This window comes from Opisthorchis viverrini (assembly GCF_000715545.1).
Source record: "Opisthorchis viverrini unplaced genomic scaffold opera_v5_79, whole genome shotgun sequence".
NCBI classification, from domain to species: Eukaryota; Metazoa; Platyhelminthes; class Trematoda; order Opisthorchiida; family Opisthorchiidae; genus Opisthorchis; species Opisthorchis viverrini.
Window position 1 is genome coordinate 246,823 of NW_008751737.1, and position 22,781 is coordinate 269,603.

A 22,781-nucleotide genomic window follows, 5' to 3' on the forward strand; every position below is an offset into this window, starting at 1 on the left:
TGCAACCCGATTATGACGAGCACATCTGGCATCATGCGTAATCCAGCAGGATTGTGAAATATGCACCAAACTCTCCGGTTGGCCACAGTTTCCACGACATAAGATCGTCTGGCCACCATGACCATGCCGAGCGCTTCTGACTCTCGCCCTAAGCAGGTTGCGTCGGAGCTGGATACCGCGGATAAATAACCGTGGAAACACTCGTTCTGGGAATACGAGCCATCGATTTGAGAGAGGCGAAGTGACCAACTCTCGTAAACCGCGACCGTCAACGCTGTTGTGCAGACTCTCGCCCCAAGCAGCCACCAGCTCCTCCTTGGTGTTTACGCATGCACTATGGACTCGGATCGGAAGGCTGAGATCCCGAACAATTTTGCCAAATGCGGAAACGTTGACCACATTGCGTAGTACTCGGCACTGAGTAGAAAGGAGCTTTTCCATGCGCGTTTTCCCCTGCATCGGGATTGTTGCACTCAGACTTGGGATACCAAGTCCCCCATGTTGTTTACCGGCGTGGATGTAGCTGATCGGGGTGTCCTTCGGTAGACGTAGCCAGCCAAAAACCCTTAGACAGTCCACCGATGCTTTCACCCAATCTTACTTCTAATGTGGACTTCTAGTCGACTTTCCATGGAGCCGAAAAAAACCTTCGTTAAGTTTTCAGCAACCTATCTGACTCACACGTTAAACAAGTTTAACAAAGCAATCCAGTGCGAACCGTTAAAATCTAAGTCTTCAGCATAGATAGGTCATACTTAGGGTGATGCAGCTGTAGGTACACACGGGCTAGAATTTCAGCATCATTCTACGTTGACGATATTGATCACATGAGGGTGATAATCCCTCCTGTATGGTTTGTCTGTGTCAGCTAAATCTATCGGCCCGCATTTTGCGTACATGATTGCTGTGTACCGGTTAGGACAGTCATGTTCTATCGAACCGATCAAGTGTATGAAACAAGAAGCTAACCAGCATTGATTTGTGCCTTAGCCCAATCTCACCCCCATTTTTCGTCCGACGTGTGATATGACTCAAGTTCTTGTACCATGTCACACGCAAGCAATCTTGTTGATGACTACCCCGTGCCATTGTCGCGTCTTCAAACTCCAAGTGATAGTTTGGTGATATGATGTTCGGTGAAACCCGGCTCGCACACGAATTCGGGAGGTTACGGTGATGCAAAGTATAGGTAACAGGTCGGAGCAGGGTTTGTTCCCTGTATTCAGGAGATTTGGCTTCAAAGTCAGTCAAATGCGAACTTCCAAGATACGTTTCTTCATCCCCTTATGGCTTTGTCTCCCATCTCGTTCAGTTCTTTACTCAGTCAGCCTGAAGGCCTTCAGACTCAGGGGGAACTACTCAAGTCGGTTCCGATTTGAGCTTGAGCCTCTCTTCCGTCATTAGCTAAATTGTGGGTGGAATCCAGTTTTCAACAGTCATCCGAATGCGTCCACCTCGTACAGATGATTGCTGTACGACTGACCCCATTACTCCAAATTTTGCATAGCACTTGCTTGAGTCCAAGGATACGAGGGACAATGACAGGCACAAAATGCCTCAAACCGAGGTCCGGTAGAAATTTCGGTGTGCTCATAGTGGACGTGGCCCCGAAATCCCTCCTTGCTGTCAAATGGCTCGACCTGCTCCAACATATCGAATACGTTGTCAGCAGTGAACTGACAGGATCGGCTCTATGATGTAGAACCTTGCTGACAGGCCTACTCAAGCGTCTCACAAACGGTACTTGAGTGTTCCCATAGTCTCGCGTAAACAAATTTTATGGTGTGCACTCATGTCTGCGTTGGCCTTGTCGTAAAAGGCCTTCTTTGGTGTAGTACATTACAGTGCCCGCTCCTATGAGAAAAATCATTCAGAAGGACCCAAACTTCGTCGTGTTAGTTGCTTGGACCCTTGGTCCAAAACGAAGCTAAAATCAATCATGGCTGTGAAAAATTGTTGTTTGACTATATACAGGCTATTCTTTGGCTTTTATAAAATACATGACCACTACCTTTTACTCCAATTTGTCCCTGATACGTTCTCCGTCACCTGACAATGGCTGACGATTAATGCACTCGGGATCTGTAGATGATTCCGTCCTGCTTACTGAGCTACACAACCTTTATCTTTTCAACTAAAGGGAAGTAGTTCCATAGAGGAGCCATCAGTGAAATCATTCTACTGTGATTGCACAGCCTGAACAACTGGTGAGACCTGATGACATCCACCGATTACGAACCACTTCAGTCTCTTGATTTGGTTTGAGTAAATAGGACTCGGTGTACTTAGCAGGTCGCGTCCACAGATTAGTTCGTCCGCCAGTCGCTCCTTGGTTTTGTTACGCTGTCGAATTAATCACTATCGAATTTCGCTAACGCAGTGTGCTCATGAAACCCTCGAATTTCAAAATCATGTTCTTCGAGGCGTCTCTCAGATTGTGGTTACTTATGTGGATGGGACTATGATTCAGCACGTGAAAAAAGGCAATTGACGTGACCTTTTTCGGGGTATTGCCCTCTGGGGTTTTCTCCTGAAGACGAAGTGCTGTACAGTAATCGTCACCATCAGGAGCGGCCCTCATGGGAAGAGAATTACGCGATCTCTCCTGTTTCTCTCGCGAGGATATCCAAATAAGTCCCGGTTAAACGACAACGCTTCCGTGGACCCTCTGTGGGACTGAGACGTGTTGCCCTTGTTCCAGAATAGTTGCCACTACCGAGGGACGTGCATTTGATTCGTCCATCCTAAGGACGTACCGTACGCTGGGTCGTCGCCAATAGAAAATGCTATTGTCAACTCCTTGGAGGTCGGTAAGCTTTTCTTTGGAGTGGAGGTTGCTACAGTGCAGGAGACATATGGGACAATATGATTCCAGAGTATTAGACTGCCATCGATCTGAGAGATCAAAATCTTGTATATTGTGGTCAGCTCGGGTCAACGTAGAAATCTGACCCTATGTTGGGTCAGTATTGCTTAACTTCTACTTCCCCTGAACAAGCTGTATGAATTGCATATAGCGACTGCTCGATTATTGTCGGACTGTTCCATGTGACTAAGCAGGGACATATCGTCCAGAGGTTTTTTGCGCTTACATTCTTTTTTTGGTATTTCTTCAGATTTTCGTTTGTAAACGGCCACATTTGGATGAATTCCTACGTGAGATTGGCCCGCTATTCGAATGTGTCATGTTCACCGCCAGTCTAAGAAAAGTGAGTCATTGTTTTAGATGGGCAGTTTGGTTTTGCTTCCACAATGCAGTAGTTAATTTGGGTGTACATATGCATTTCCGTGGGCCTGTATGTTCAGAACAGTAGCCGGACCGTAATGGTCTGCGCTTGTTCGGGTTTGTAGCCATCGTCATGGGATTCAGCAAGGAGAGCGTTGTTGAAGATGAGCCTCCAAATAGTCCGCTCCTTACCTGAAGTTCATACTCTTGAAAAGCTTAATACCTCTGGGGTTAAGCTACACAGTGTACCGTTGCATATTGGTGGGGAACAGATATCCCATTAATTGTGTTTGTATTCAGCTCTCGACATATCCTCACGCAATTGAATACAGGACGTAATTAGCTTGCATGCAAAAACGCCCATTCAACGCAGCCGACTGAACGCGGAGAGAGTCTTCGGCCATTGATACGCTAATCGTTTGATGACGAGACACGACTGCGTTGCCGCGGGTCACCACTCCTGTCTCAGCCTCTTTACCACCGATACCTTTGATGCTTTGGGCTTGCACTACTCAAGAATATTTGCTAGCACTCCTTGAACCCCCGAACGATGGTCTCATTGTTATCCACGAAGACAGCTGCGGTCTTTATCAGGTGCCATCAACGTTGACACGTGTTGTATCTTGCGCTGGCCGAGCTATTGGGTTACGCCTGCACTGAGCCTGCCAGACTACGCGATAGGGAGGAGACAGAGAACTGGGGACACGGCTGTATTGCCAGGACAAAACATACAGAGCGTCTGCGTAAATATATAGGATGACTAATTGGCCAAATATGGTCGTTCACTTGTTCGCCCCGTACAGCCAATGGTGGTGTTCCGGTCGTGAACATTCTCAGGCCCACTATACTGGTCGTGTGTTGCTAAGCCGTGTTTCGTGGGGGCCACCAACTCACCTACTTTCCGGACGTGTCGAACCGATGGTGACCTTGGGGATGCGTCACTCTGTATATGTGCTTTTTCTTCTGTCTGGGCGCGCCCTGACAACACGAAAGAACTTGGGTTCACTGTATATGTCTTTTTCTTCTGTCTGGGCGCGCCCTGACAACACGAAAGAACTTGGGTTCATGTGGCCTGCGGATTCCGCAGCTGAAACATCACTAGGTTGCGGTGTGTATATAGATCTTGCAGTCGACTGTCACCCCTGAACATCACCGATACGAGCCACGGCTGAAGCCGATTCCCCCTATATCACGGTAGTTCTTAATGTGTACATAGCTAAGGATGCCTAGTTGGACAGTGTCTCCTTGAACGTACGATGGGAATATGATTGTCTGACTACTGTCATCCCCACAGAAGGATAGGCATGGGATGTCTCCGACGGTTGACTCTAGGTCACTGAGAGTTCTTTTCAAAGTCGAGCCATCTAATCCATGCCTCCTGAATGTCCCAATTTCACATAGTATTCACAAAGATGACTTTGTGGTTGGACCAGTTATCTGGTGTGCTTTCAAACTGAATCGGACATACTGTGACCCCTCTCTCACATGGACCGGTACACGTCACAAGCGAGCTACAGCCGCCACCTTCACTGTGACCACCTAAAGAAAACTAGAAAAAGTGGCCTCTTTTGAGGACCAGCTATCGATGGTCTCTCCTATGAATATTCTTCCTCGGAAGGGGAGAGTTGGTTCTTGTATGTATATCTTAGTCACTTGAGGATGTACCCATTGGATCCTTACGACATGTAAACGTAACGGTGTGATTATACTCAGAATTGGAGGGGTATGACAGAAATTTCCACACTCTGTTTTGTCTTCTTCCCACGGCTTTCTTCTATACCCCTGTGAAATATCAGTGTCTGTGTGTGTATTTCAAACTAGATAAACGTACCTCGATTTCGATTTTCCTTTCGGACTAAACACGCCTAAAATTTCAGGAAGGCTATTCCCCAATAGTAGTTGCTGGTGCCGTGAAAGACCTTTCCGCATAGTATCTTGCTAGACGGGGCTTTAATGTATGAACGATATACCCTTGCCTGTCTGCTGTGTTCCATCTTTCTCAATACGATTTAAAATCGTTTGTGGGTGTGTGTTGAGCCACGTGATGCCATCCAGCGACACTTAAATATTACGAATGAATACCCGGTTTAGTTTAGTCACGTGTTCAGTGCAACAACCCTTTTCTGTCTACATGCACCGCTATGGTGTGTGCTCGTCGTAATGTGCACATGTCGTAGCAGTGAGACACTATATGCATACTCCCCTAAATAGTACTACTTCATAACTGTTTCAATCTCTCGAATTTCTTTTATCAAAGTAGATGGGAAAACCTTTCCATGATACCACCTCCAGACAAAAGTCAGTCAACCATGCAATAGGCGCCCTGTTTGAGTACGATTAACCGTTTTGTTCGCACTGAACTGCGCATTTTCCTCCCCGTTATCTGTGCCTTTCAAGGGTTTTATTTGCATTTTAACTGTAGGCTAATCTTGTTCTCTCCATCAGCTCCCCATAACGAAGCCGGTGCTGTTTCTGCAGAATGTAGCTATCGAGTTGTCGTCTTAACTGATGCACAACAATCCGCCTTCAGACGTCCAACTCAGTTCATGTTCCCCGTATGACAAACACGTATATGCAGCATTTTGGTTTCGCGTTCTGTTAGGACTGCGATATTCCACGCTCTGCACGTGCGGTCACCGATGTGCTTGGATTTGATTTGAGGTCGGCGATCGACATTGCGTTTCAGGCAGTAATATAGTTAGTGTGAAGTGATGAAGTATGACAGCAGTACCAAGCAGAGCGATTGCAAACGCTTCCGTTTATGACTGAAGTTGGCAAGCCGAGGGACTTCGTGAGGACTTCGGTTCACTAAAGTGCGACTTTTATAATCTTGAGTGGGTACCCGAGTTCACATAATACAAATAAGAAACAGATTTTGCTGGGTGGATTCGAACTTCTCGCTTATCGAACGACTGCTCTATCAAATGAACTATCACAGACGCTGTCCCACGCTGCACACATGTGCTCGAGTTCCACACTGATTTACCACACTTTTTCCAATGTTTTTAACTACCGGTTTCTGTCGGCGCCTTCAGTGGACTCCTTGTATGACTTCTACTGTGAGTCAGACAGTGACCCAACGGCATTGATTTGAATCAACATCGAAGAGACTGGGATTTGTATGATGTTAAATGGAATTCCTAGGGCACAATACAAGCGAAACGACGGATGCCCTTGTACGGGGCCGGAATCCGCAAGTACCTCCCCATGAGTAGCGGGCGCAGTCGCAGTCCAACGACTATGTGCTCAATAAACAACCTCCGCAAAATTTCAAGCTCTCATGACCATCCGGGCGTAAATCTCAGGAGCGATCTGCTGTCATTACTGTTCGACATCATCCATTTTTCTCAAGATGTCCATTAGCTGCGGTTTTGTGGAAACCAAGCTGCTTCGTGTTCCTATGACACTGTTATTGGGCTCAACTCTGAACCGGGCTTACAGAAGGGAGCACGATCTTTTGATGTAAGATCTACCCATCCATGTTTCAACACAAGGTGTATGGTGCTTATAACTGAGGACTGAAATTATCCGACGATTTTTATTAACGACTGTTTCCGTTTTGCTGGGAAATGGGGTAAAAAAAAACCTTCGAGGTGAATAAAAAAGGTGAATCAATGGGAACTATCTCTCGAGTCGACCCCATCAAGATGAAAGGTCTCATCATAGCCCAGTGTAACGTCGGCTTAAACGGACTGGGCTGGTCACCTTTTAGTTTTATGGCTGCTTAAAACGCATGGGTGTACCAGTGATCTGAAATATAAAAGCTCCCGAAAAGTGGCTCTTTGTAAATGGGTACGGTCTATTCTTAAACCCGTTAGAAGGACAAGTATGTCCATGCATCTGGCGCGTGGAAACAGACTAATTTTTATTAGGTTGCAGCGCGAAACGGTTAACTGAACCATGGTGAACCCAGACCTTAAGATAAGCCAAAGCAGGTACTTGTCTCCCTGGAAAGCCTGTTCTTTCGTATCAAAATCACCCTCAAACAATGACCACTTTTGTGTCTCTTTGGGTTGATCGCTATGAGGGGGATGTTCTCTTCGTGTTTTTCCGAACAGGATTCCAGTCACTGCGCCACAGTAGTTCACAACTAGTTGTCCTCGTGAACACGTTGTACAATCCCTTCCTTAAAGATGTCATCTGAAGATGTTGACCAGTGATGCTGTATCCTGTCCTGGTGAAGGAGTAACATGAAATCCAATACATCCTATTTAACTTGCAGGAAATTTAATAATACTCTGTGCGATACATTCCTTTCTTGAAATACCCTGCAGTTCACACAATGTCACATCTCGTCCACCATTTTAATCCCATGAGAACCGAATATTCTGTCTGTGTGTGAAAAGCGTTACACATATTAATGCAACCGTATTAACCGCTGTGGTGGAAGCCGGTTGGCGTATGGAAGTAAGGATCCGACCACCCTGGACGGTCATAGGACACCCAGTGAATAGGATACAGACTGATCGGACACCATTCATAAGTATGCGGCCCGTGTAAAACGATTGTTTCATTGACCTAGCTTATGCAACACCTTTTGAATTCGGAATGGGCGCTCTCCGAGAAAGCATATGTAACCAGGTGCGCGTCAAACGCTCGGAATCTTTCATTTTTCTACTCATTTCGGACGGATTTCAACCATAGAATGCCTGAAAGTTGATCCCTGGTTCGGCTCGCAATCAAGGGACCAAACAAAAGTGTTTTTTTCATGAACGAGTCTTTGTACGCAAGTTCGTAGACTTACAGTTTGAGAGAAATCTACAAGAAAGACCGCGAAACATGCGGATTGGCCTGGGTAGGATGGTCTGAGATCGCCCAGGGAGAAAACTTAGCTTTTGTGTCAAAAGCGAAACGTTGCCCAGCAATAAATCTACCGATTGTAACCAAACTTTTTCGAAAACAGCTTACTTTTGGGTCATGTAAAACCCCGTTGACGTCATCCGCTTTTCCTATTGGTGGTTGCGGTCTTATAATACATGTGGGGTTTGGTAACCTTGGCATGTTCGCCTGAATGAATGAGTGCACCTCAACACAAGCGAAGGAAACCACCGAAGTGGTAACACATTTCTCTGAGGTTGATGATCATAACGGCACAGTATGTGTGAATCCAAAAGGTCAATCTCACTTCCAGTGTGAAAGTATGGTGGTTCAAGTTACTATCCTCCTTAACTCACCAACGAAGGGTCAACGGAGATGGTTTGCACCAATTTAGTGCTGCATTGTTGGGGTTAAACGGTGATCTGAAGATCATCATCAAAAACAGTAACATCAGTGTTGGCACTGATGCTTCACCGCCGTACGGTGTCATGGTTGTACGAGGGCTGGGATACTACCAAGGCGCTCACACCTAGACAGGAGGACGATTACGGTCCTCAACCAAAGCCTCTGGCTGAAAAGCCTAACCGCAAGGCAGCGGTTTTGGGCTGGAAATGCAAGTACATTAACATTTTTACGGAATATGTCGCCATACATGTTCCAACTCCCAACCTGGAGGGCCAGACCTCTACCCATGGACCAACCTGGTATGAGGAACTCTGTGGATGTCACGCGGACACCCCCCAGTATAGTTCAGTGGGTCGACGAGGTACACAAACCGTCACACCACGGTAAAGTGCAGTTTTTTCACGACGGTTTGAAGATGCAGTCACCCTATATTTTGTTGGTGGTAGTCGGTCAAACAATAGTGGCTCGGCTTCTTGGATGTTACATGTGTAACACCTGCATCTGACTGAGGCTACAAAACTGTTGTGAGTTCTCTCTCCCGAGTGAACGATTTTCACTGCTGTGATTGGCCAACACTAGACCATTCTCCTCTACAATCATTGAGTTGTAATGTCAGATGGGTAGTACTGAAACTATCGAATGGTTTTCAGATGAAGCAATGTAGGCGAACGACTCATAGGTTAGCTTGTTTTGAGCCATATATTTCCCATGCAAAAGGACTATCGGTACCGATCCGAAGCAACAGAACATGAAACCTTTAACCAGCGAAAGCATGCACTTGAGTAAGCATCATCTCCCTTCCAGTAAAATACGACCAGTTCACGATTCGCGATACCGCTACATCAGAATTATAGCTACCTTTAGATATCCTTAGATATCCTGACCTCATACATCCTTAAAACGCAGTTGCATCCTTTTGGAGAGATCGTCTCAATTGACTGACTAGAAATGGTTTTTTTCAGGATGGAGTGTACTATTGAACTACGCTTCATGAAGCTGTGACGAATGATCTCCAGAATCAGTTAATTGAATCCAGCTTTTCCATTCTCACGACCACTATCTACTCTGAAGTGTTGTGAGCCACCGTCTTCAATATCTTGCTTTCTCTACCTCTTGACCAACTGTTATTGATAAATAAAGGCCATGGGTAGCTACTTTGCCTTTTATACGGGTTTCATCATTGGTGATCTCGACTGAGCTATCTCTTTGTCCTCCTTTAGACCTAAGCGGTCAATGTGTGATGTTCCGTGCGTGACCAACAGGTGTGCAGTCTAGTGATGCACGTAGGATTTGTTTACTAATGTCACCGGTTGTCCATCTTCCACGTGCAAACTTCCGTTTTTGACTCCGGTGTGCGTATTTCTTCTCGTCCTTTTGTCCAGTCTCCACGCCAAGTTGCTTCTGGTCGTGCCCGATTTTGCCACCCATGTGTTCGTCACAATTGGACTTGATTTCAACAACTGTTTTATGCGGTATCCCATTCTCTTTCACGCACACAAACACCGGCATACACACGTCCATAAGTTGCCCCAGTATAGATGTCTCTTGCTTACGGATGAGTGTATGGGGCTCTTCTCTGGTCAAATGTGCGTGCACGTGTTGGTCAGAGCATCATGTCCCACAGAACACGAACACCTTGTGCGCGTACGCACCTGATTCACAGCAAATCATCACAACACAACCGTTACTGGCACACACAACCCTGAATTAGGGTTGTGTATCTTTCCTCCGTCATACACTCCCATCGCACATTGCACATAGATGCGTATAAGTGGTACTCGTACTGGCGTCCGTCGTTCAATCGATTCGTCTTACCTGCTAGTTTTCGTATGGTGGTCGTGTTCATGTAAGCGTGGACGGCGAACACCGATGGGTAGGCCCATGGGCCATCGACCCTGTCGTGACCGTCGCCTGACCGCTATGAGTGATATGTCCCTCGACCGTGTGTGAACCCGCAGTCCTTTTTCACCCGAATTATCTCTGTTGTAGTATCTGATCCCGTCAGCCATGCCTTGAGCTTCACCACTTCCCTGATCAATGGTAACCTAAGTCCAAGTTCACTTGTTTGTTTGATTTCTTCCAGTACGCGGACCCGGTTTGTGACTTCATCGATGAGTCATCACATTTTCGGCATCGATTGTTTCGGGAGGCTTGTGTCTACCACCAGAACAATTTGATCAAGGACCTCAGTCGTCTCGGTCGAGATGTGGACCAGGTTTGCATAGTGGACAATTCAGCCGTCTCGTTCCTCTTTCAGCCGAATAATGCTGTAAGTTCACATACTCCTAAGCCTTTCATTCCTGTACTGATATTGAAGGTCAGTTTTCCGCAAGTAATATCTCAGAAAACACCCTCGTTCAGGTTTCAAAAGCTGCTGAAGTTTCGACTCTGTCATACACGTCGTTGTGAAGGAAAAGCAGAACAATGATAAATCGCAAGAAACCAGTCCGTATTTGAGATTACTTTTGACCCGTATTTTTACACCCTCGTCCTTCTCCGCACCATTTCAAATTTACACCTGCATCGCGTGTCCTGGTTGGTGTACGACGCATTAACCGGTCGATAAACCTTATGATGACGCGCCGCACGTGACATTCCCTGTCCTTTTGTCATAGTCACAGTTCTTTTGTCGTCGTTAGAACCATCTTTCGGGGCAATAGCCCCCACCTCGTGCTTCGCTTGGCTGTCTCCTTTTGTTGTTACCGGTCTTCCTAAGGAAGTGCGTGAACCGTGAGACGGGTAGAGAATCAAGGGTACCGTGGGAAATTTCTGTTCCAGGTGCCATTTGTATTCAGTCTGTTTCCGCCACATAGTTGACAGGATCACCTTTGCTGCTGTCCAGTCAGCCAATCCGAACTCTGGTCTGAACGTTTGATGATGTTGAAATCCTGAATCATAGCGGTCATTGCGTCCATTGCGTTGGGTCACGTGACACCACGTGCAGTATACCACGTGGTTTAGAATAATGTTTCTAATGCTTGCTTTTGCACTTACAGTGCAATGCCCTCTCGAAAAGAATCTCCCCCTTTTTTCGGGAGGTGTACTAGTGGTAATCGGTTCGCCGTCGTGCATCATATTCGTTTTCTTCCCTTCAGACACGATGTACTGACCTTCCAACACGGAAGGATCACTTGAGTTCGCACCTCATGTGATTGTATCCATTCCTAGTTCCGACCTATTGCTGGTAGACCAAATAGCATGGTGCCAACATGACCGAATAACAAATCAGGTCCTTTCTTATTAGAATCCCTTCCTTATTCTTTGTGTTCGTTGCACAATTCAAGGCTACCACAATCGAAATATGTACCTTTCCGCTACTATCGACCACCTGATTAACTCCTTTCGTTAGCCGGTGTAAACATGTTTCCATGAACAGCCAATTTAGAGTCGTATCCACCCGATACATTGCGTGATCATCCGCCCTTGGAGATATTAACCCCACTGCTGATATGTGCTCATGAATGTGCCAGTTACCACTGACGCGTTGCCTTTGTAACCTTTTTGACCTCAGATTTCTTTCAACCTTCGTGCACCTATCTTCTACCACCAAGAACGCCCACACAATCTAAGCAGTCTGTTCAGAAGGGATAGCATCCCACAATCCGCAAAGGCCTCCTGAAAAACTGTTCAAAATATAAGGTCAGGTCAATGGAGTCTGTGGGTTTGTAGGATGAGTGGTGCTCTATCGTACAAGCTGTTCACAGTGCTGATCAGCCATCCGTAACTAAATAGTTAAGCGCTCACCAAGAACCCGTGTTTTCCACGTTGAATTTTTTTTTCGGTTTTACACTGTAATTGAGCTAATTCTGCGCTTCCGTATGTTTGTTATTTTTGGCTGAGACATGATTCACTGCACTTTGTGCGGCGCTTCTTATTGTCCAACTGAACCAATAGTTGACAAGACAGCTTTTAAATTCCACTTCAAACTCATTTGATCTAAAGTCTGTTGGAATGGCGATTAGCTTGGTTCTGATCTCGCCCCACAAACAGTTCGGTGCGCGATGCTGATGAGTGGCAGCAACGATAAATCAGCTACACAGTGTCTGTAGACCTTTTAGCATAGGTTGATTCTGCCTTTCGGAAAACACGGCTCGCTCCCATTGGTAGTTCTCCTTTAAACGGAACAAAGCATAAAGGTCCCTATGTGACTGCAACATAGCCACCCGTTTTCCACGTCTTGATGTGCTACACTCCTGGTTTAATGCCTGTCTGCATCGTTCAACATGACTGCACATTGTGGATCTGTTGCAACCTAAACTCAGTTCTTCTCGTTGGTGGTTTGAGTTTCTTGGCCGATAGTCCCTATCTCCAACCATGTCTCAAATCAATGCCTATATTCGTAGTCAGTTGTTAGCTGTCCAATACTGTGGGTGAATGAATCAGGTGCACTCACCATGAATTGTGTTACTTACTCTAACAGTATTGAAAAGACCCTGGATAGTGTCTTAATCTTGTGGTTCTGTTTAAGTTGATGCTTCACTGATGCACCAACACATCTGCATACCAGTTTGATTTTGACAGGAGACTCACCTGGAAGCCATCTGAATCTCTTGTTTATGATATTCTTAACCAACTGAATGTGCTGCACTAGGCCGCCTCACGATACGATATTCGGTACACGTATAGACACGCTACACTACTCATAAGGTTTTTGGAAACTCTTCGACAGCCCATGACCGGTTTCGCCCTTCTTGGGGCTCATCAGGTAGGCCGATCCCCGGGTCTCCATCAACCTTATGTTCTACTAGAACCCAAATTGCTTAAGACTATCAGAAACGAGAGATTCAGTTGGTTTCCAGGTGAGTCTCCCGTCACAATCACATTGGTAAGCAGTTGAGTATTTAGTTCAACGTTCGGGCAATTTAGGTTCAAGTAGAACATAGGGTTGATGGGGACTCGGGGGCTGCGCGTACTAGATGAGCCAGCCCCAAGAAGAGCGAGACCGGTTGTGGGTAGTGTATTATGTCTGTACACTAGTACAGATTGACATTCTAGGTGAGTGGGGTTTGAGGATTTTTTATCTCCATTTTTATAGACCATGTGTTCCTGATCGCTGAAAGGAAACGGATAAACTTAGCGGAAAGCGTACAACGGCCAGAATGACGGTTGACGGTTCTCACGTGAATTCATGGTGTTAGTGCAGCTATCAGGCTGTGAACGACCGTAGTCTGTGTTAATTATTTTCGATTGTGCTGAGCCCAGTCTTGAACGAGCCCAAGCGATGTTGGTAGAGTTGGCGTACCACAGTAGAAAGAATTTCCATATGGCCAACTCATCCCAAAAACAAACACCGATCTCCGTAAGCTAACTAAAATGTTTGTGCGACGCAACTCTAGGATGCACGATGCAATCTCGCGATTCTTCTAGGAGTAGTCCCCAAACGAATCACGACTGTAACTTAGCGCCCAATAATCAGGCTGATTCGAGTGGATCATCTAACAGTCGCCGGTTGCTGCGGTTTCCACCATTCAATTGATTTGGCATTATTGAGTTTTGAGGGACGAATAACAGTTTGCCAATCGATCGGCATTAAGCACAATTGGAGTCGGTTTCTTTGCAGTTCAGTGGGTTTGCGCATACATGTTAATCATGACGGTGACCATGGGAAGAAGTCCCTTGTTTTTTTGCTTCAGGATGTTTGATACCACTTTATTTTACAAACCTTACCGCTGCTTAACTGTCGTACAGTGATATCATTTGATATATGTATAGAAAACCAATAAAAAGAAGGGGAACAAGCTGGTGATGGCTTACCACAAACATTCCAGCTGCCCACATCTCCACACGCCAATTCTGACAACCTGAATGAAAAGTAACGGCGGTCCGCAGTCATATATTGCAGCTTAACCATTGTAGCTCCGGAACGAGCAAATCTACAACACTCCGTATGGCACTGCCAGCATCTGGAGTTCTCGTAATGCTTTTTTATTCCATTTGGGTAGGTCACATCCTACAAGTCTGTTGGTTTGTAGTAGCCTATAAACAGCGATCTCGATAAATATCAGATCGGCACATGTAGAGCCTGACAAGCTATTCGTGGCCTGCAGTGCTAGGTGCGTTCGTCCTACTATCTTCCCAAACACCAATTATATGATCGCTGCATTGCGAATCCGTTGATGTCTGCGGTAAATCTGAAGGTGCCATGTGTCCTTTGTCCATAGGAGCCTCGAACGTTTTGCGGGACCCGATCTCAACTTTACTGTCGATCGCCGTCTTAAGCACTTTTTATTGATTTCGGAAAAACATACTGCGTACGCATATCGGACCAGCTTTTTCACTGTTGTTTTGCTCGTTGCACAAAAATTCACTTCCGTTGACACTATCCGGTAGCGATTAAACCGGTCTACATAACTCACATCCGAGTAGCCATTGTGAAAAAAAAACATTTTTACATTCGGGTTTCAAGTTCGCATATCTGTTGAACTGTGTTCGATCCAATAAATTGCTGATAAACAGAGAATTACATGCACTACAGACTTATTCTAAGCAGTAGACGGTCAACACGGATTCACTCGTTCGTCTTCGATGTTTTCTACATCCACTCCAAGACTGATGCCTTGGGGTGCACAAAAGATGTCTCCTGGGTTGGTTACAAGCTCGGTGAACAAACGAACAGCCAGTGGAAGGTCAGCTGTAACCAGGTAGTATTACACGTACCATGTTGTCACTTGCGCAGCTCCATACCTTTATGCTCTCCGCTGCTGACCAAGTCGTATCTGCATGTTTCTGTTCTGTGTCTCGCTGAGAGTTTGATGAATTGTGAAATGAACAATGAATTTTCTCCTCAACTGAGCGTCACAAGGTCACTTTCTGTGTATTCTATGTATGGAACGTGCTCTGATTCGTGGTCCCATCTTGTCACCCTCCTGCCATCTGTCTGCAATAAACCGGGCTCCAACCTTTCACAGGATCTTGTCCTATTTGCTTCTGAGCGTAAAAGCGGGAGCTCGTAGGGGGCTATAGGTTGTACTAGTTGCCTTTTGTTTTGTCATCATTTAGCAAAACTGTTACATTTCTAAGAAACCGTTCACCTGTAACTCCCTTTCGGTGCCTAGCTGCCGTGCCACCCGAGGGAAGCATGTGATGCTGTCCTTTTGTCGAAGTTGAGACGGGCGCAGTCGAGATGCAGAGGTTGGATTTGAACCACGGATCTTCTGGCGGCAAGTTCGTGCCGTAGTCACTGAGCTATCTCGAGATCTTGGTAACTGATCCAAACCTTGGTTCGAGATCCGTAGGATTATTGAATTTTTTGTTCAAGTGCGTTACACGTGCCAACGCACGGCTGCTGATCGACGTTCGAGATTACCATTCTCAGGTCATAATAAATGTCCGCTGGTGGAGCTGAGCATTCTTCACAACGGTTGATTTGTTATGTTGATTCTGACAATGTGTATGGAGCACTAAACAGCCACATCTAGTCTGAAGATAACTTCATACTTCGTACTACACTGTTGCTAATATTCTACCTTTCCTTCAGATCCTTATCGTTTGTTCGGTCATTTTTTCAGCTCCATATTGTCTCTTGGTTCGACGACCCAAATGATCAAGCCCTGCTCGGACTTATTCCCTATTTGAGGGGTCTGGCTAAGTCGGACACGGTAGTGGACTATTTGCGTCAATTCCAACCACCTCCATCCGCCGTAGTTGCCCATCCACCAACTCCATCTTGTTTGTTGTTATTCAATACCGCATACTCGAATGACTCGGAGGACAACGAGGGCTCGGATCATCTGGATGAGATCGGTTATGAGTATTCAGACGAGGAAGCTGTTTTGTCACCACATTTCCATCCACCGTTGCCCGCATCTTCCACAGCCTTGCTGCGCACATACCTTACCCAGCTGGACGCGCATTCCAACACGACTGTCCACCCGTCCTCTATGCAGCAATATCCCCGAGGAAACTTTCCGTCTTCCGCAACAGCCAGCTCTATTGCGGCGACAACCACCAGTTTTATCCACCAAATGGCCAGGCCTGATCCCCATTATACTACTACTGGAAGCTCAGTGAGTCCGCTCAGTGTACCCGTGGAAGTAGTACAAGACTCCAGTTCTACCGGCTTGGGTGTTTGATTAGGGCTGAGCACCAGAACACTACGGTCTGGACGTCCCCGGACCTGGGGATTTCACAACATACTGTTCCCCGTGTTCTCTGTTGGCGGGTGGTCAACTGGTCACGCAATTGTCTCACCCCGAACGACAAGGGGACTAGCGCATTCCAGCCAATCAACATTCTTCCAGAAACCGTCACTTGCATCCTAACTGTGGAATATGGGTTTTGCATCGTATCCGTCCATACCACAGCGGGACACGTCAACTATCCTGCTACTCAACCGCTAGGTGAACGCATCTGACAGCTGGGCAGTCTCATCACTAACCTTACTATGGCTGTGCAAATTTCCTAGCTCTATCATTTTCAATAACATTTCATTTACGTTGGTGATATCCCCTGTGGATTCTTTCTTATTAATTTTCGAGGTTGTGTGAGTCTTTCCCCCTCCCACTCCCTGTTCCCTTTTTCTTACTGACCCACTCGTTGGCTTTCAAATGTGTTCATCTCCTGATTAGCTCTTTTTTGGTATGATAGACTGGGCGTACTCCAGGTCAAACTTCGAGGATTGCAACAAGTTTTCTGTCGCTTGATCTAAGATTCTGCACCCCCCCCCCCCTGTACCCTTTACACGCTCGATGTTCTCATCTGGTGGATTTGTTGGATGCCGACTGTGTGAAGCCTAATGGAGAAAATGCCCAGTCAGAGTTTCACATGTGCAAAGTTATCTCTGCCTTTGCCGCTGTGTACACACTAACAGGTCGTTTTCAACAGCTGCTCAACATTGTTTACTCTGCAGTGTGATCCGATCATCTCCACCTCGGTTTTCCTGTCTCTATGTCGTACGTTTATCTCTGAGCCACGTTGTAAAGTTGTTTCCACGTATTCCATTCTTGCAGGTATCATTCAAGTACCGTGTATCCCATCCACGGATTCTTCTTGTCAGTAGCGTGTTGCACATCAGAGGTACTTTTGTTTTAATAGACTTGGTGATGCCTTTTCTATGCCCATTGCTCACACACAGCTCTCGCTGATAATCTTGTGATTCCTTCGTGAGTTTTAGACTATTTCTGCGCGCATGAACCACTTACGTCTTCCGGGATGCGCCCCGTAGGCACCATTATATCTCACTCTGTCCTCAAACAGTCCTATTTTTTCGTCCCATCCCTGAAAAAGCGCCTTCATCCTACTTGTCTGATATGTTCGCAGCCCTATAACAATTTTCCGGTGCCAATTGGTTTGTTATTACTGGTGCCCCTGTCCACTTGTTTGCGATATGATTTCGCCGACCCACCTCCGGCGTCGCTGGATGTTCCAAAAACATGTTGCGTTGTTTCTCTTCCTTCCCCTAAATGACAGCCTTATCGCCTTACTCAAACATACTGCCTCGTAGCCTTGTTGCAAACCAGGGACTTCTCTCCTCTCGGTTAGTCTTTCACTCCGTGCCAAGAGTTTATATCCTCACTCTCTTCCACTGATCGTTTTGTCAACAGTTGCTGTTAGCTCTTCCTAGGTTACCACAGAGGTGCGTGGATTCCTTGTAGATTACCGATAATAATACTAATAATAACGATAATTCACCGGCAGAGATTCTTTTTGGAAGATTGCGCGGTTTCTCTTTTCTGGCTCTGTGACAGCTGCGAAACTCCCCAACTTGCCTCACATACCCCCGTTCTGCTCCCCCAATCTGCTGTGAACCAAGCACCCGACCACACTTTGGCCTGTCAGACTCACTGTAGTATCTGCTCCACACACCCATCCCGAAATTGTGAATAGTGTTTGATCCTGTTCTCCCCGACCGCGTTATTCCTTGGATCCAAGCCTCAGAGCAGGGCTCAAACTGGTGTGTCCGGTTGCCATCTTGGATGAGTTCGGCAGTTTCAGTGCTCAGTGTGTCTTTGTCCTGTCCGTTGATTATTCTCTTTCAAACCGTCCATACATATATTCTTGCTATTTGCTCACCTACTACTACCATGGTTTCGACCGAACCGCTCAAATTGATACATAGCCGTTTGTGCTTTATTCGTGCTCACTCGATGTCTTCTTTTTTATGAACTGGGTATGGGTTGTGTCCGTTACTGTGATGCCCGAAAAATAAATCAAGAAGTCAGTCCAGAGAGATCTCATTTCACCAAAACAAACTCAGGTTTTTATCAGCAACATTCACCGCACATTGGATTCAGCTGTGTCGACTCGTGATTGATGCGTTATATGACTGGCTGTGAGGCACCTGGCGTTGGTCGGATCCTTCTTTTGCGTTCTTCCATAGCTAATTGGGTGGTCGTAGCCCGAACTTCCCTCCGGTGAAAATCTCGGTTGGAAAGAGGATGGTTGTTCAATTCCCTATAAGTGTTGACCAATCGTGCTGTCATCTAGCAGAGCACTCGTCTCATCTTGAGGTTGTGTGGCTGGTGACCTCACACCTGCAACGTTGGCATTCACCTCATAACCACTAGATTCCACTTATAACCTTTACGTCTTCACACAAACTGAGGGAAACAAAACATCTTAAATGCTTTAATGTAAATTATTGAGACTTCAACGGGAAACTCGATCCATTTGAAGCTAAAGGGTTTGTTGACACGAAGAAGAAGAGTGAGCTGGCGCCAAACCGACCAGCTTCTTTACACTTGGAGTGGCCAACAGCTGGCATAGGATGCCGGCGTAGGTGTTCTGAGCCACCACTGTAGAAGAGTTTTAACGCTATTTGGCCTCCGTCTGGAGTGCTGATGCCTCTGACCTCTGAAAGGCAGAACTCCCTGGGGCTTGTGAGCTTGACTGTTTTTCCACTTGCTCTGCATTTCTAATGGTAGGTTTTCGTGTTTCTATCGCTTTACAAATGCTAGCATTGAGCTTACCCCCCCCCCTTGTAGTTTTAGTCACAAAAAGACGGATACCTGGATGTTGGGCAGCAGAAGATCGCTGTTCCCGTGCATAATTTGAGACGTCCTTGCATTACTGTTCACCTGCTTCGAGCAGCATTGGATCGAATGGTTTCCTCACTGATCATCGCAGCCGTGTGAGATCACCGGAACTCATAAGTACAAGTGTATGGACACTTATTTCGCATTTGATTTCCTTTTCCTTCTAACCAATCTGCGACAGAGGGAGGCGGGACACCAATGAGGTCACTTTATCGACACAATCAATAACTGCTGCTGGATCGCGCGACGGCTCACGAATTCGGCCAGTGGTGATCTAGGATCACAGTTGCAGTGTCGCGACCACAGTTGGATCCCCTCGATCTGATTTGCTCCCGAAATACTACTAGCAATAAAACGGTTAATTCGAGTTTAAACAAATGGCACGCGAGTTCCCGCTGTTGTTTGAATAGCCAGTGGATATTCTACCACTCCATTTGCTTGATCGAAAATTCTAGTGGACACTTCCCCCACCGACCTCTGATTGCACTGTCAGGATAATCGCAAGCTGTGTGACAATCCTACGCAAGGTTCGCTGATGGCCGTAAGTTGGAAAGGAACGGGAGAAAATATGACCTTAATGCCGTTCCACGTATGATACGAAGAAAGTCGTGTCCTTTCCGGAATTCCGTCCACCTCGGGTGGATATACCGAAATTCAAATTCATTCGTAAATTCCTGTGCGCTAGCCATCAAAAGTATAAATCCCCGGCTATGAATTTTGAAACTCCGAAACACCTAAATTTTTGTGCAACTTAATGGTGATATTAAACCTTGATTTTATTGCGATCGATCGATTAGGTTACAGACCAGAACCAAATTAGTTTGCAAATGAGTGTATATTCGCTAGGACTGGTGTTTCATTCAAAGTTGGCTCGACTTTGCGGAAAACGTTACTAATGTCCCGCCAACTAGGTATCACTAAGTGTTTATGTAGAATTTGAATTGCGTCCTTTCAACATCCTGCTTTGGAGCCGGTAAGACGAACTGCGGTTGGCCTTAGTCCTCTACATTCGTCGGGTTCCATTGTTGATATGTACTATTTGTCAACACTGGCATATGTGCCTTGGTCAAATTACCTTGGAAAACCTGGTATGACTTGTGTGTCCATACTGTCTGTACAACAATAAAAGGTTGCGATATAGTGCAAAATTACAATCACTCAACCAGTACTGCCGGCGAAATCTTATATGGTAAGCGAACAGGTTCATTACAGGTAACTTCCGGGGTGGAGAGGGTACTAGTCATACGTTTAGGGACGCCTTATTTGTCGACTGTCGTCAAGCTGTCCCTATCTTTGCTGGGCCCCTATTCAGTCCTTCGAAAGTGCATGTGGACTACACCCGTTTTTGCCACTTCGCACTGCTTCGTTGTGGATGCAGTGCATTCGTTCGACCCCATAGTGCCTCATTAATGAGGGTACACTCAGATAAGCCAGCAGTCGTATGGTTGTCCATCTTGGATCAGGTTGTGAGCTTTATAACTTACTGTTCTGTGTGCGTCTCTCCGAAGGTCAATGAGGCCTTCTGGTTGATGCTACCGGCGTGTAGGTCGTTTTGAGACCCGTCAAAAACGGATTTTCATGGGGTCGGAATATCGGGATTTCCTGGAGCATCAAAGGCAATCCTCTTGACTCTAACCGTGCACCGACAGAATGCTGTCCTGATTCTCTCTCAATTCCGACGTATTTGTTCGATCGCAGCTCATTCAATTCAAATTTATCTCCACCTCATGTTCGGAAATTTGCAGTCCGTCAGAGGGTCATTGTATCCAGAACCAAAACCCTATAGATGAATGACAGTCGAGTAATTTGGAAAGTTGGAAGCCAAACAAACAGCGACTCGTCTATTTAGACCGCAAAAGGAGCATGTGAAAACATGCGTTTGCATTCCGTGGATCTCCGTATATATGTATTCCCTTCCGGTTCAGAATTGCACATCATTTGGAGATCTATCAGACATTGAATCTAGTTTATAAACTGTTGCTCCTATCGCGGTACGATTACGCCCAAATAATCCATCTTGAGAGTAGTATATTCTGGTAAATACAAGAATGGGATGCGAAAGTTAGAACAAACGCTATTTTGGTTTGTTCAGGCCAGACGAAGCTTGTGCATGCGTTCATTTGGCGGCCTTAAAAAATCCTCCAGTTGTAGCACCCTTTCGGTGTCTAGCTGCCATGCCATACGAGGGCTGGGATACTGCCAGGTCATCCAGGCCTAGACAGGGGAAGTCGAGTGGCAGAGGTCGGCTCTGAGCAAAATTAAGCTCATTCAAATGAGAAAACGAAGCTAAACTGATAAGCCGGCGTGTTTGTGCTGCCGTGGTCCCTTCTAGCTCTGTCAAGGACCTGTGTGTGTCTATCCTCCTGTCCAGCCGAAGCAGACCCGAACGAGGACAGTCGAACACATCGACAACTCCCGGCAGACTGGTTACTTGCGTCACTCGTCAATCAAACAAACATCACAACTGTATGACCTACATGGTTATCGGTTGTTTGAGTTGCTTTGCTATGTGGATGAAATAAAAAAACACTAGAGTCTGGTGTCCTGCGTTGCCATCATCCCATCCTGTTATCACAGTCCAGAGGTCCAGATAACTTTGTGCGTATTCACATCCAGGATAATTGGAGGCATCTGACCTAGAACACACCACACCTCCGCTCGTCTACATACACGCGGTGTATATGTATTTGATCGGCGCTACTGGAAACCCAAAGCTTATATTTTAGCTCCATATTTTGAATTACTGACTGACTTGTTTAGAATGGGATAAAAGAGCGAAAATGGGCACGATTTATCGACGACTGTCACCTGGATTTATTGACATTCGTTAGACTTTTCATCTGATGTAGATAGTTAAAAATTTTCCATCCCTTATACTGCTTTCAAAGAGAACGAGCGCAAAATTCCAAGCACGACTAAAAGATATTTGGGGTGCCTCGTCTTCCTCCTGGTAGTTGAAGCTTCCGGCTAAGCTGGCTTCACGCAAAACATTGTTGTGGCTGTAGTCATCATATTTGCAATCTCCGTCCTCTCTCTCCCGAATGCACGCTTTCACCTAGGGTGTGGAAGCTTGTCCCGAATGAGGGTTGTTCCTTTATCGGAGGAATTAACCTGAAGTGGCGAACCACACAGTTTGGAAATAAGGGACAATCAAGTAGATATGGTGGTTGTTTGCCGGATTCGTACGGCGCGGATTTTCGCTGATGTATCTCCCAAACCTCGGAAGTGTTCAGTGAACACAAGAGGACGAATTTGGAGACTGAGATTTGCTTTCTATGTTCGACTGATCCCAGCATCTAATGGATAGCAAGTTAGTATTTTGTCATTTCTATCTGTTCTCAAATGAAAGCCAATTTGTT

At 46.1% G+C, this 22,781-nt stretch overlaps 3 protein-coding genes across 3 annotated transcripts in view; 1 reads left to right on the forward strand and 2 right to left on the reverse strand.

Moving 5' to 3' along the window:
• Nucleotides 1-594, reverse strand: part of T265_13578 (hypothetical protein) — a gene marked incomplete at both ends in the record, with an annotated part of 13,413 nt that extends 12,819 nt beyond the window's left edge. Inside the window, one exon of the mRNA XM_009169571.1 lies at nt 7-594. Coding sequence (XP_009167835.1) covers nt 7-594 — 588 coding nt within the window. The remainder of the gene's footprint in view (nt 1-6) is intronic.
• Nucleotides 1-18,530, forward strand: part of T265_04728 (hypothetical protein) — a gene marked incomplete at both ends in the record, with an annotated part of 58,320 nt that extends 39,790 nt beyond the window's left edge. The window contains 3 exons of the mRNA XM_009169541.1: nt 3,117-3,209; nt 10,533-10,718; nt 15,958-18,530. Of these exons, the coding sequence (XP_009167805.1) occupies nt 3,117-3,209; nt 10,533-10,718; nt 15,958-16,521 (843 nt within the window). The remainder of the gene's footprint in view (nt 1-3,116; nt 3,210-10,532; nt 10,719-15,957) is intronic.
• On the reverse strand, nt 9,680-9,970 carry T265_04729 (hypothetical protein; the record flags this gene model as incomplete). The annotated part of the gene is made up of 1 exon (XM_009169542.1): nt 9,680-9,970. The coding sequence occupies one exon, from the start codon at nt 9,968-9,970 to the stop codon at nt 9,680-9,682; it is 291 nt and encodes a 96-aa protein (XP_009167806.1).
• Nucleotides 18,531-22,781: the final 4,251 nt, after the last annotated feature.